The sequence below is a fragment of the Doryrhamphus excisus genome, chromosome 17, assembly GCF_030265055.1.
Source record: "Doryrhamphus excisus isolate RoL2022-K1 chromosome 17, RoL_Dexc_1.0, whole genome shotgun sequence".
Classification (NCBI taxonomy): Eukaryota; Metazoa; Chordata; class Actinopteri; order Syngnathiformes; family Syngnathidae; genus Doryrhamphus; species Doryrhamphus excisus.
Window position 1 is genome coordinate 2427950 of NC_080482.1, and position 13284 is coordinate 2441233.

The 13284-nt window shown below is 37.3% G+C and overlaps 1 protein-coding gene across 1 annotated transcript in view; it reads right to left on the minus strand.

Annotated features, from left to right (window-relative positions):
- ulk4 (unc-51 like kinase 4) overlaps positions 1-13284 on the minus strand; it is a 71094-nt gene that overhangs the window by 25524 nt on the left and 32286 nt on the right. Inside the window, exons 23-30 of the mRNA XM_058053676.1 lie at positions 8533-8666; positions 7310-7431; positions 6938-6994; positions 6747-6798; positions 5671-5765; positions 3203-3254; positions 2386-2584; positions 1344-1436 (exon numbers count right to left, since the gene is read on the minus strand). Of these exons, the coding sequence (XP_057909659.1) occupies positions 1344-1436; positions 2386-2584; positions 3203-3254; positions 5671-5765; positions 6747-6798; positions 6938-6994; positions 7310-7431; positions 8533-8666 (804 nt within the window). The remainder of the gene's footprint in view (positions 1-1343; positions 1437-2385; positions 2585-3202; positions 3255-5670; positions 5766-6746; positions 6799-6937; positions 6995-7309; positions 7432-8532; positions 8667-13284) is intronic.

Genomic DNA, 13284 nt, shown 5'->3' on the forward strand with positions numbered 1-13284 from the left:
ACAACATCAACTGTTGATGACATCATGGACAGACAACAGAGCTGAGTTCCGGTTCCTGTTCCAAGGCATTAGCATTAGCATAACATTTTGTGAGCAGAATACATTAAGAACACATTTAAGGAAGAGGAAGAGGCAACGTGTGAATTATCTACATATATTAACTACTTAATTAACTCGACAGCGGTCGAGTGGTTAGCGCGCAGACCTCACAGCTAGGAGACTCGGGTTCAATTCCACCCTCGACATCACTGTGTGGAGTTTGCATGTTCTAATTGTGCATGCGTGGGTTTTCTCCGGGTACTCCGGTTTCCTCCCACATTCCAAAAACATGCTAGGTTAATTAGCGACTCCAAATTGTCCATAGGTATGAATGTGAGTGTGAATGGTTGTTTGTCTATATGTGCCCTGTGATTGGTTGGCCACCAGTCCAGGGTGTACCCCACCTATTGACCCTTGTGAGGATAAACGGTAGAAAATTAATGAATAACATAAGTAATACATATAAGCATTTACACTTCATGTATACGGTTGGTATCGCCCGATTTCACTTATGGATGATCGATATCGGTAGCATAATTTCTAGTAGACACTATTATTATTGTCACACGGCCATTCTTATATACGGCAGAACCTCAAAAGGTGAACACAATGCGTTCTGTGGAATAATTGGGACAGGATCCCAGACACCCCCAACCTCCCTAAACAATATAGAGGATAATATAATGGATGAATGGAAGATGTAAAACAACAAGAAAGTCAGCATTTGGAAGATATCAGGAACTTAGTAGTTGTCCAACATACTGTCTAGCCCCCCCCCCCCCCCACTAGCCAGAAAACTCAACTCAGCAATTCTATTCCAGTCTAACACAAGCAAACACAACCGTTGTGTTTGAATGATAAAATCCCCCCCCCCCCCCCCCCCCACGATAATTAATACAAATAAACATTGAGGCAGCATACTGTGATAATTTAGGGCAAATCATTGGACTATTTGACTTTCCTGGTGATTCTATTTCTAAAGCGTTTATGCTCCAATGACCATTAAAAGTGCAGTTATGGCTCTGGACTCAATTTAATTAGCTAGAAGCCTGGGCATGTTCCCTCACAGAAAGTGCCTGGAGGCTTCGCTGTTTATTATTGTTGCATGGCTGCCAAGTGGTGCCGCTTGCCTGGGAGCCCTTTGCCTTGACAAAGCAACAATATATTTACAGATGTCAGGTTGTGCATTTGCTTGCTAAGCTCTTAAAATAAACAGATTATTTACAGCGTTGCCGGTACCTGATAAGATACGCAAAGGTTACGATGGTAGATGATAGATGTTCCCTTTTGTACTCGCGTCATACCTGCACATCTGGGTGCTGTACTCAGTCATGGAAACCAGCAGTTTGAGGGCGTAGAGCGAGATGGGCTCTGCTGCTTGTAGAAGAGATTCGTACCTGGACATGAGAGCAAATGTTGCAGGGAATGACTTCATCTACACCAGGGGTCTCAAACTCGCGGCCCGCGGGCCACATTTGGCGCTAGTTTGAGGCCCCCACCTTGATACCAAAGTTTAAATGACAGCTTAAAGCTGTGTGCACACCGGACACAATTAACATGATTTTGCCCCGCCCATACTGTTACCCTACCCTGTTACCCCGCCCTGTTTTGCTTTGGATTAGCAATGAAGCTAAAGGCTTACGACGCTGGGTATAAATAAATGCAGGAAATGATTTGGAATAAAAACGGAAAATACACGTCAAGATAAAGCATCTCATCAAACATGTTGTTAAAGTTACGACGCTGCTCCCGGATGGAAGTGAGTACCATGCTAACTTGCTAATTGGGTCAAATTATTACGTTTCATTAATGTTCATGTTAAAGGTTAAATAACTGTTAATACTGTACATTTGAATCTGAAAAAAATAATTTCTCTACCAACTGTATGTGGTTTCTTACGTTTTTTCTTATTTGCTGTTTTATTATTATTTTACTTATTTATTACTGATTGATTGATTTATTGTCTTTATTCTTTATTTGCTTATTTTGTGTAAAGAAAAAGAAAAATTAAGATATTTGAGAACAGTGGAATGTTTTATCAGATATTTATAATAATAATAATAATATAATAATAATAATATAATAATAATAATTGATAATATGGCTGCTCTGCTAGGAATAATGCATAATGAGAGGAAGTTTTAAACTGGTATTAGTACCTGTCTTGCATATTTTTTAGCTACCTTATTAGTGTTAAGTTGCTGTGTGATGATTTTAGCCTTATATCTCTTATACACCAACAATTACGGTAATTCAGGTCATCTGTTCTTCTCCATCAGCAGGTACAGAAAAGAAAATGACGAAAGTAAGGCACACATTGTCAAAATAACCAATTTTGAGACTAACCTTGGAAGCAGAGTTTCGGTGAAAAGAGATACAATTTGATTAGCAGGGCTATCTTCATCTTTCTTCTCCGCTGTCATCTGGTCTTTGCTTTTTGCCTCCTTTTCTGTGTTCTTCGTATTCATTCCGCTATCATCGTCATGGACCAGAAGGATCAGACTGAGCTCTGACTGAATCCTCAAAGCAAAAGCAGAGCATTCTGCTAAAACCCCCCAAAAAAGAGAACCAAACAGTGAAACAAATATCAAACAATGCATGTGGTCAGGAAGTACTCAATATAAAAAGTTGTACTATACTGCATATGTCATTTTATACATATACAATATTCTAGATATATTGTGTTATATACAATCTGTTTCCAAGGTGACAACAACATGAAATGTTTTAATGCAATGAATGATACTTACAAAATACCACCCTCAACGGCGTTTTCTTTGGTTAATTTGAGGCAGTAATGCAAAACTCCTCAGGACATCAAACAGTTAATTAAGACCACTGAATATTAAACCACATTTTGCATGATCCACCATGCATATATTTGCACATCATAGCACCAAATAGGAAATGGAGAATTAATTGCAAATTAGGGAAAACGTGACTAACACACGATAACACTGGAAAACCATAAGGCGAGATAGAAAATACAACATTTATGGTTATTTGTGTGGTATCAGTGTTGAATGTGAATGTATGTCATATGAATGTATGTGCGTGTTTGGCAACTTAGTTGAAACAATTGCGATTTTGTGAGGTTTGCCCCCCCAAAAAGCTATGACATGTTGTAGAAAAAAGTCCTTCAGAGAATATAAAAATCTCTTACCATTTCTGCTGAAAACCAGTGTTGTCAGAGGACGCAGGATCGAATAAACAACCTTTCAGAGAAAACCAAAACACATCATACGGTTGGCGCCCTTGACCGTGACATTCAAACTCTTAAACTATGCTAATTCAGCAACAAGGCTCCATGTGAGAGGAGGCTAGACTCTGCTAACAAAGCAAATATCAACAACAGCACACAGAGAATGCAGACCCAAGCCGAGGTTTAACATTTGCAAATGGAAATGGAATAGCTGTGACCTCAGATCAGATCTTACACACGCCAAACAAACACAATACTACAATACTGGGAAAAAGGTGTATGTATGTTAAATGGGACGTTCCATTGTCTTGCATATGTCTTAGCTATTTATTAAACTATTAGTGTTAAGTTGCTGTGTGATGATTGTACATTTCTGAGCTATTTATTAAACTATTAGTGTTAAGTTGCTGTGTGATGATTGTACATTTCTTAGCTATTTATTAAACTATTAGTGCTAAGTTGCTGTGTGATGATTGTACATTTCTTAGCTATTTATTAAACTATTAGTGCTAAGTTGCTGTGTGATGATTGTACATTTCTTAGCTATTTATTAAACTATTAGTGTTAAGTTGCTGTATGATGATTGTACATCAACAATTACGGTAATTCAGGTCATCTGTTCTTCTCCATCAGCAGGTACAAAACTTTAAATTATTATTATTTATTCTAAATTATTTAAATTATTTGTACAAATTACCGTTTACACTGTACATTGTTCATATTTGATGTAATCTATTTATTCCCCACATTATTATTTATTATTTATTATTTATTATTTATTATTTATTATTTATTATTTATTATTTATTATTTATTATTTATTATTTATTATTTATTATTTATTATTTATTATTTATTTTATTTTTATACAGGAGACAGGCAAAGACATTTCGTTGGCAATTTCACTGCTGTGTTATTGTGCCATGACAATAAAGAAAGTCTATCTATCTATCTATAAAAGTCTGCGAGTTGGCTGGTGCTAATTAAAATGTCTTCCTGCATGTGCTATCGACTATCACCATCTTTCCTTCTCTTCTAATTTCTCTCCCTCCGTCCTGTCTGCTTCCTGCTGTTCTCCGCTCCATTCGTCAATAGTCATTAAACACAATCCGATTGTCCCGTCACGTGTGCTTACACACACAAACGCACAGAAAAACACACACAATTCTGATGAACCGCTGTCCCTTCGATAGTTGATTAGTGTCTTGCCTAAATTGCATCTTTGTCCTCTGAGCACAGACAGACAGGTTTATCCAACTAGAAGACACTCCAAGTAAAACCCAGAGATCTCATCCTCCAATGAGAGGAAACGTACGCACAAAATCATGTTCTGTTGACATAATCATGTGTTGTGTCTACATTGAATGTTCTCACAGAATAGAGATTCATACAGATGACACATAATTATAATAACTATAAAAGCAATCTTCACTCGCTAAATGTACTGCAAAAAAGGTCAGTAAGGATAATTCATAATGCCGCCTACAGAGAACATACTAACTCCTTATTTCTAAAATCACAAATACTTCAACTAAAATAATGCATAAGGCTAAAAATAACCAATTACCTAAAAATGTCATCCAATACTTCTCTACAAGAGAGGAGAAATATGATCTCAGGGAAGTACATTTGAAACACTTCTATGCTAGGACTACGTTATGCTAGCCATAGCATTTCAGTATGTGGAATCAAACTATGGAATGGATTGAGTAAGGAAATCAAACAATGCACAACGATGAGCCAATTCAAGAAACAATACAAGCAGTTGATGTTTGCTGAATACAAGGATGAAGAGTCTTGAACCAGTCATGATGTGCTATATATATCACCATATTGACACTTACTATGGTACCCATTATGGCATTGGATGCTCATATCACCTCCTACTTTGGTAAATTAAATTAAATTAAATTAAATTAAATTAAATTAAATTAAATTAAATTAAATTAAATTAAATTAAATTAAATTAAATTTAAGGAGTAGGAAATTAAATTAAATTAAATTAAATTAAATTAAATTAAATTAAATTAAATTAAATTAAATTAAATTAAATTAAATTAAATTAAATTAAATTAAATTAAATTAAATTAAATTAAATTAAATTAAATTAAATTAAATTAAATTTAATTTAATTTAATTTAATTTAATTTAAAAATAAAAAAAACCTTAAACTATATTAGGAAAGCAGGAAGTGAACAAATGTAACAGTTACTGATTGTAAAAGTACCAGATGGAGGGGTAGGATTTAATAAGCTTTGCTTCTTCCTACTCCTTTTGGACATGTGGAACTGTGAACTGATTATGGGATGCACTCAATTGTAATCTGATGCATGTTGAAATGAAATAAAACCATTACCATTACCATGACCATTACCATGACCACATTAAGACTGTTAATGAATCAGCACCCAGGTGTCGTAAATACTCACAGTGCTTCCATATGGACTAATGAGAGCATTGTGCTGACTCAGCACCTCCACAATGGACAATGTCGTCCTAATCCACTCGTCACACATCGTGGCACCTAACAGGAAATGAAATGTCATTGGTGACGAGCCATTGAATAGTTTTATGTCCACGTGCTACTAAGTGAAGCTTCACAAATATCGATGCAGAAGCTTGGTTTTGTTTCACGGAAGGCCGTGTGCTCTAATCGCTCCCTCCAGGATTATGTGGGCTGTAAGTGTTTTTTTGCGGTCGAAAATGTCTGATTTCACAGCAATGTATTGGGTGGTTTTATGAATTTGTTATCAATGTTTTAAGTGTTATTTGCTTTATTTGCATATTAAACTCGAGTGCAGAACGCATTTTCCAACACGGACAGCAATTGACCAGTCCTCTGAGGATTTAGTTGGCCTTTTTGAGTTGCCTGATTTTGCCTGATATGTATCTTTTTGCGTATTTTTTATTATCAGTGTATTTACCTACATAACTGGACCAATCCGTATGTTGCATATGCTGCGTGTGGTAACCCTATTTTCATTGATAACATCGGGGAATTATTGATCGCAATCTACGATCGCAATCGATTTTTGTTGGTAAATGAGAGACAATGAACGATTATCATCACATGTTCAAATTTGTTTCTATACACATAAGGAAGTAAGGATGTGGGTAGGCGGTCAGACAGTTGACGTGCACGTCTGAGTGCTGCTTAGTGACTAATTTGATTGCCCATAATGACAATGATTGATTGGTCAAATTGTCAAATTGTGCAGGGCAGTTTTGGAAAAACACATCTTTCATAAATATTGGTTGAATTTGTATAAACTGGTGCGATCGCAATATGGCTAAATCCTGGTGGGTCTGTCTGCTGGGCAGTCTGGACGTTTAAGGTGGTTGTCATTTTGTCTTGGTGCCCCCCACCATAATCTGGGCCAAATTGCTTTCACAGTATTGTCACTTAATAAACCCTTGAAATCAAACAAGGTGATTGTTGTTTGACAATAATAATTCCCAACCAATAAAATGTGATTGTATAACTAATATGTAACCAGTAACGTACCCAAAGTGCTGACCAGATTGGTTTGGTTTGACTCCACATGGGCGATACTGTCCTGGAGCAAAGAGACAAAAAGACATTTTTAGACATACCGGTGTGTGTCTTCAGTTCCCATTTTTGTTGCTTCACTCCTTATTACATACATGTAGTACACAGACAGTATACTATATTGCTTATGAAAAGGTTTATACTACCAGCAATGATCCCATCTGAGTCAGAAACTCCTCTGTTACAATTTGAGATCGAAAGGTCTGAAAGAAAACATGATGTAGTTGATGAGATGCAACCGAGGGGTCACTCCTTCATCATCATCATCATCGACCAAAATATTACCAGACTTTGACTGATGCATCGCAGTGTGAAAATAACTACAGACACATAGTAAATACACTGTTTACACACATAGTAAATACACTGTTTACATATATAGTAAATACACTGTTTATACAAATAGTAAATACATTTTAATGCCAAAAATAGGAAATCCTGAGTAAAGCAACAAGGGCAAACAGTGATGATGGCGGGGACATAAAATACCAAAAAGAGGGCGAATGCTCCCTTGTTACCTGTGATGAAAGAAGTGCCAGCAGTATAGACGTCGAAGGCAAAGTGCGTTTAAGCTGTTTACTCTGAGATAAGGAAGGGTGCCTCCTTCCAATGATGCCTCTCAAAGCACACAAAATGTCCTCTAGGGAAGGAGACAAGTCAAACGGATTAAGATTTGTTTTTGTTTTTTTTTTTTTTAGGACCATAGAAGTGTATTGGATTTGAATATTTTAGCAGAACGAAAAAAAAAAAAAAAACGGATCAGGATACATGAAATTATTAGGGGTGTCACAATACGCTCAGGTCACAAGACGAAACAATATAAGATATCGGGTTGACGAGAAGGAGACAGAACGATATTTTAATATAATTGTTAAGATTTTGATTTGACTGAATCAGTAGGGGCATAAAAAAATATGTGTGTCAAACTATTCCATATACGGGTCACGGTTCGGTACGTTAGGGTTAGGGGTACTTAAGTGTGCCCACTAACTATCTGGGACTCACGGGATTTTGGGGGGGTAAATCACCGCTCATGCACTACACTGCTGATGGGGATGTCATACAAAAAAACGGTCCCCTTAATCTCACCAAATATTGTAACACCCTTAGGAATTATTCTAATTATTATATAGCAAATGTAACTGGGGGCGGCACGGCGGTCGAGTGGTTAGCGCGGAGACCTCACAGCTAGGAGACCAGGGTTCAATTCCACCCTCGGCCATCTCTGTGTGGAGTTTGCATGTTTCTCCGGGTACTCCGGTTTCCTCCCACATTCCAAAAACATGCTAGGTTAATTGGCAACTCCAAATTGTCCATAGATATGAATGTGAGTGTGAATGGTTGTTTGTCTATATGTGCCCTGTGATTGGCTGGCGACCGGTCCAAGGTGTACCCCGCCTCACGCCCAAAGACAGCTGGGATAGGCTCCAGCACCCCCCGCGACCCTCGTGAGGAAAAGCGGTAGAAAATGAATGAATGAATAATTTAATTTAATTTAATTTAATTTAATTTAATTTAATTTAATTTAATTTAATTTAATTTAATTTAATTTAATTTAATTTAATTTAATTTTTAAATATTTCTCCTCTCTTGTAGAGAAGTATTGGATGACGTTTTTAGCTAATTGGTTGTTTTTAGCCTTATGCATTATTTTAGCTGTTTGAAGATGAACTATATCAGCAAGTTTAAGTATTTGTGATTTTAGAAATAAGGAGTTAAAATGTAACTGGTGTGCTGTTACCCAAAAGAAGCGGTGCAGTACTCCTCAGATGATACGCCAATAAGTCCAGACACTGCGCCAGGTATCCCGATTGACTGAGGTGATTTTTAAGGGGCGTGGCTTTGCGTAAATCTCTCTCCAGATACGTCACAAGTCTGTCAAACACAACCACGCACACACTTTGAGGAACCGAAACCGAAACAATCCTTCCATCAATTCTAACTAAATATTAGCTAAAATGTGCTGCATATGAAGGGAAACATAAATAATGTAAATTTAGCATGCACAGGATCCATAAAAAGCAGGATAGGGAAGACCGGCCGTGACAGAAACAGACAGCCTTATGGTGAAGAATATCTTATTAATATCAGACTGGGTGCAATGACAACAATCAATAATATTCTATTCACAAATTCAGAGCAGAGCTGCAAGGTTTTTACTGGCAAATGATGCACAACACATACAAACACACACAAGTAAAGAGGTTTTGAGATGCCGTATTAATTTCTGAAGATGGATTTGAGTGGCAGTGGTGCAACGAGAGAAGTATATGACTTACATTGGATCGAGTCAAAGGATGGGACAGTAAAAATCATCAAACTTTGTATTCTAAATAATTCAAATTAATAGAAGATTGAGCTGCATGGCGATCGAGTGGTTAGCACGCAGGACACGAGTTCAATTCCACCCTCGGCCATCTCTGTGTGGAGTTTGCATGTTCTCCCCGTGCATGCGTGGGTTTTCTCCGGGTACTCCGGTTTCCTCCCACATTCCAAAAACATGCTAGGTTACTGTATTTTCTGGACTATAAGTCGCTCCGGAGTATAAGTCGCACAAGACCAAAAATGCATAATTAGGTAGAAAAAAAACATACATAAGTCCCACTGTAGTATTGCATTGCAAGTTGCATTTTTTGCGGGTAATTTATTTTACAAACTACTTGACCACAACAGACATGACAACACAATGGTTATTCAACTACACCAAAAATAAACATGAACAGAAAGGGTATATATATATATAATAAATATATATATGATATAATATATACATATTATAAGTCGCTCTGGCGTATAAGTCACAGGAACAGCCAACCTATGAAAAAAAAGTGCGACTTATTGTCCGGAAAATACGGTATTACGTTTAGCATTTTCCTCAACTTTTCTATCTTTATCATTTTTATCTTATTTTTATCATTTTTATTTTTATCTCCAAATTGTCCATAGGTATGAATGTGAGTGTGAATGGTTGTTTGTCTATATGTGCCCTGTGATTGGTCGGCCACTAGTCCAGGGTGTAAACACACTAATGTAAACACAATAAAAAAAATTTATTAGGGCTGTCAAATGAGTACATTTTAAGATTAATCAGATTAATCACAGTTTGCAAATTAATAATTAATCACGATTAATTATGTCTGAAATATGCCCAGGATTATGTATATATTAACAGCACCAAATGACCTGAAAAGTTAAATCAAGTTATGTTTTTTTGTACCCCGCCTCTCGAACCAAAGACAGCTGGGATAGGCTCCAGCAACCCTCGTGAGGATAAGCGGTAGCAAATGAATGAATGAATGATTAAGTACATATTTTTAAGTTAAACAATCATTAAAAATGTACCTGAAAGCAACATGACTAATGAGATGCTCATCATGTAATTTTCCTTTTTTTCCCCGAGTGTCCAGTAAGTTAGTTTCCGTTTGTCCGGCTGCCTGCTTCCATGTCAGCTGGTCTGACTGAAGCGTGTGTTTTTTTTTTCCACTTTTCCATCTAAAATAAAGAACCAAACCAGCTACCTCTCTGGCAGTCATTGTGGGAGTGCTCACACCAAACTGACCCACATAAATGGCTCATGTGTGTGTGTTCATGTGTGTGTGTGTGTGTGCGTGACTGCAAGTGTTGAAAGCCATCACAGTCCACTCCCAGAGGCAATCTTGACACTTCCTCAGTGAGGCTTGTGCAAGTTTATCTAACGCAGACGAAAAACACGCAAACGCACACCCAATTTTTCATGCCACGGTGGAGCTAATTAAACACAACGTGCCCGGGTGAAGGCAGGACTGACGAAAAGATGATTGTGTGTTGGTGTGTGTGTGTGTGTGTGTGTGTGTGCAGCTTAAGTCTCACTGGGTGCTCTGAGGGAGAGAGACAGGCAGGTCAACTCTGACAGCTCTAAGACGGAGAAGAGGAGAGGAAGAGGCGTGAGGAAATCAAGATAAAGTGTGTGCACGCGTGCACGTGTGTGAGAGAGACAGGTCCAGAAAAATAAGGTGATGATAAACAAAATCCTTGGGGTTATGTTTATAAAATACAGCAAGTAGAACATTCTAGAACATGGCATTACGTAATTATTGAATTCTGATTTACTGCAGGGAACAATAAATGACGATTTGCAGGCAAATTATATTAAAAAGAGCGCAACATGATAATACAAAAATAACACGGTCGAAGACGCTAATTGGGACGAGCTAACTGAAGTCAACACAAGCGGTTGTGGACAAGCGTTGCTTGTGACTTTTTGCCAAAGACATAAGTAGAATAGGCAACGCCATTTTTAAACCTAAAGCAGTTTGTTGAAATCATTTTCCTCAATTTGTACATATTTATGTTTGGATTTCTTCTGTCTTCATATGGTATTGTAGTAACTGTAAGTACTGTAAGGTTATGAGATGATTGATGGGATGAAGGTATAAAGGTCTAATTAAACATGAACATTTCAGCATGGCTGCAAATTTATACTGACAGTATATACCGTATTTTCTGGACTATAAGTCGCTCTGGAGTATAAGTCGCACAAGGACGAAAATGCATAATTAGGTAGAAAAAAACATACATAAGTCGCTCCGGAGTATAAGTCGCACAAGGCCAAAAATGCATAATTAGGTAGAAAAAAAACATACATAAGTCGCTCCGGAGTATAAGTCGCACAAGGCCAAAAATGCATAATTAGGTAGAAAAAAAACATACATAAGTCGCTCCGGAGTATAAGTCGCACAAGGCCAAAAATGCATAATTGGGTAGAAAGAAAACATACATAAGTCGCTCCGGAGTATAAGTCGCACAAGGCCAAAAATGCATAATTAAGTAGAAAAAAAACATACATAAGTCGCTCTGGAGTATAAGTCGCACAAAGTAAAAAATGCATAATTAAGTAGAAAAAAACATACATAAGTCGCTCCAGAGTATAAGTCACACAAGGACAAAAATGCATAATTAAGTAGAAAAAAACATACATAAGTCGCTCCAAAGTATAAGTCGCACAAGGACAAAAATGCATAATTAAGTAGAAAAAAACATACATAAGTCGCGCCGGAGTATAAGTCGCACAAGGACAAAAATGCATAATTAAGTAGAAAAAAACATACATAAGTCGCTCCGGAGTATAAGTCGCACAAGGACAAAAATGCATAATTAAGTAGAAAAAAAACCTACATAAGTCTCTCCGAAGTATAAGTCGCACAAGGACAAAAATGCATAATTAAATGATGATTAGAAGGCAAAATATATTAAAAAGAGCGCAACATAAGTAGAATTGATGGGATGAACATAGCTAGTTAGCTTAGCCCAACAGATCCCAGCTGACATTGGACAAGTGGCAGAGTACACCATCGACTGGTCGCCAATCCATCAAAGGCCACATATAGACAACCAACCATTCACACTCACATTCACGCTTATGGACAATACGTATATATATATAATTTGTGTTCTTGACAAAGAGTACAAAACTAGCAAGAGAGGAACAAGTACTTGACTTTGTCCTCAGTTACCTCAGCCATCTTACATCTTACGTACAAATGAAAAAGAGACAGGCTCGGGATCTATATGTCAGTAATGTAGGGCATTTTGTTCCGACTGAAAGACCAACTGATCTAAATCACCAGGGGAAATGGCCGCGTATGCGGTACGTGAATACATATGCATCTGATGGTATGGGCGTTGCGCATTCGCCGCTCCAATGCAACTCAGCAAGGGGTGAAACGCGGGACAAGCAGCTAATGAACCATTTGAAGTACAAGTAAAGTTACAACATACAGCAGCAAAACCGAATGTCCAGGGTGCATACGTTTATATTATCATTCCCACAGCTGCTGTGCTAGTTAGCACAAAGGTTACACAAAGTACAAGTGCCTTGCCAGCAACCCTAGGCTGCATTTTTATGAAGAAAATCCTTGCTTTTAAAAGTACATTGCTTAAAATAACACAAACATGTTGTGCTGGACAACTGCAGCAATTGTACCAGAATGATACCGCCTAATAAGACCAACACATAATCCAAACGTTTATATAATTGTCCACATTAAGATAGTTTGTGATATTTCTTTACCCTGACACATGGACTTCTTGAGACCCGCAAAAAGCGTCCAGCCTAAGGTGTACATCCGTAGTTGTCAGTCAGGTGTCGGATATGAGATGAAAAACATCAGATCTCAGGAATACTTCTGTCAAGTGGTGAATTATCCCATCGACTGCTCTGCGAAACGGGCCTCAGACAAAACGGCTTCAAACAAAATGGCCTCAGATGAAACAGACGGGAAAAAAAAACATAACTTGATTTCACTTTTCAGGTCATTTGGCGTTTTTAATACATACAAATATATATATATATAATCCTGGGCATATTTCAGGCATAATTAATCATGATTAATCATTTTGCAAACTGTGATTAATCTGATTAATCTTAAAATTTACTCATTTGACAGCCCTAATAAAAATGTGTTATTGTGTTTACATTAGTTAGTTGCTAAAACCATTTGCAGTTCCATCCATC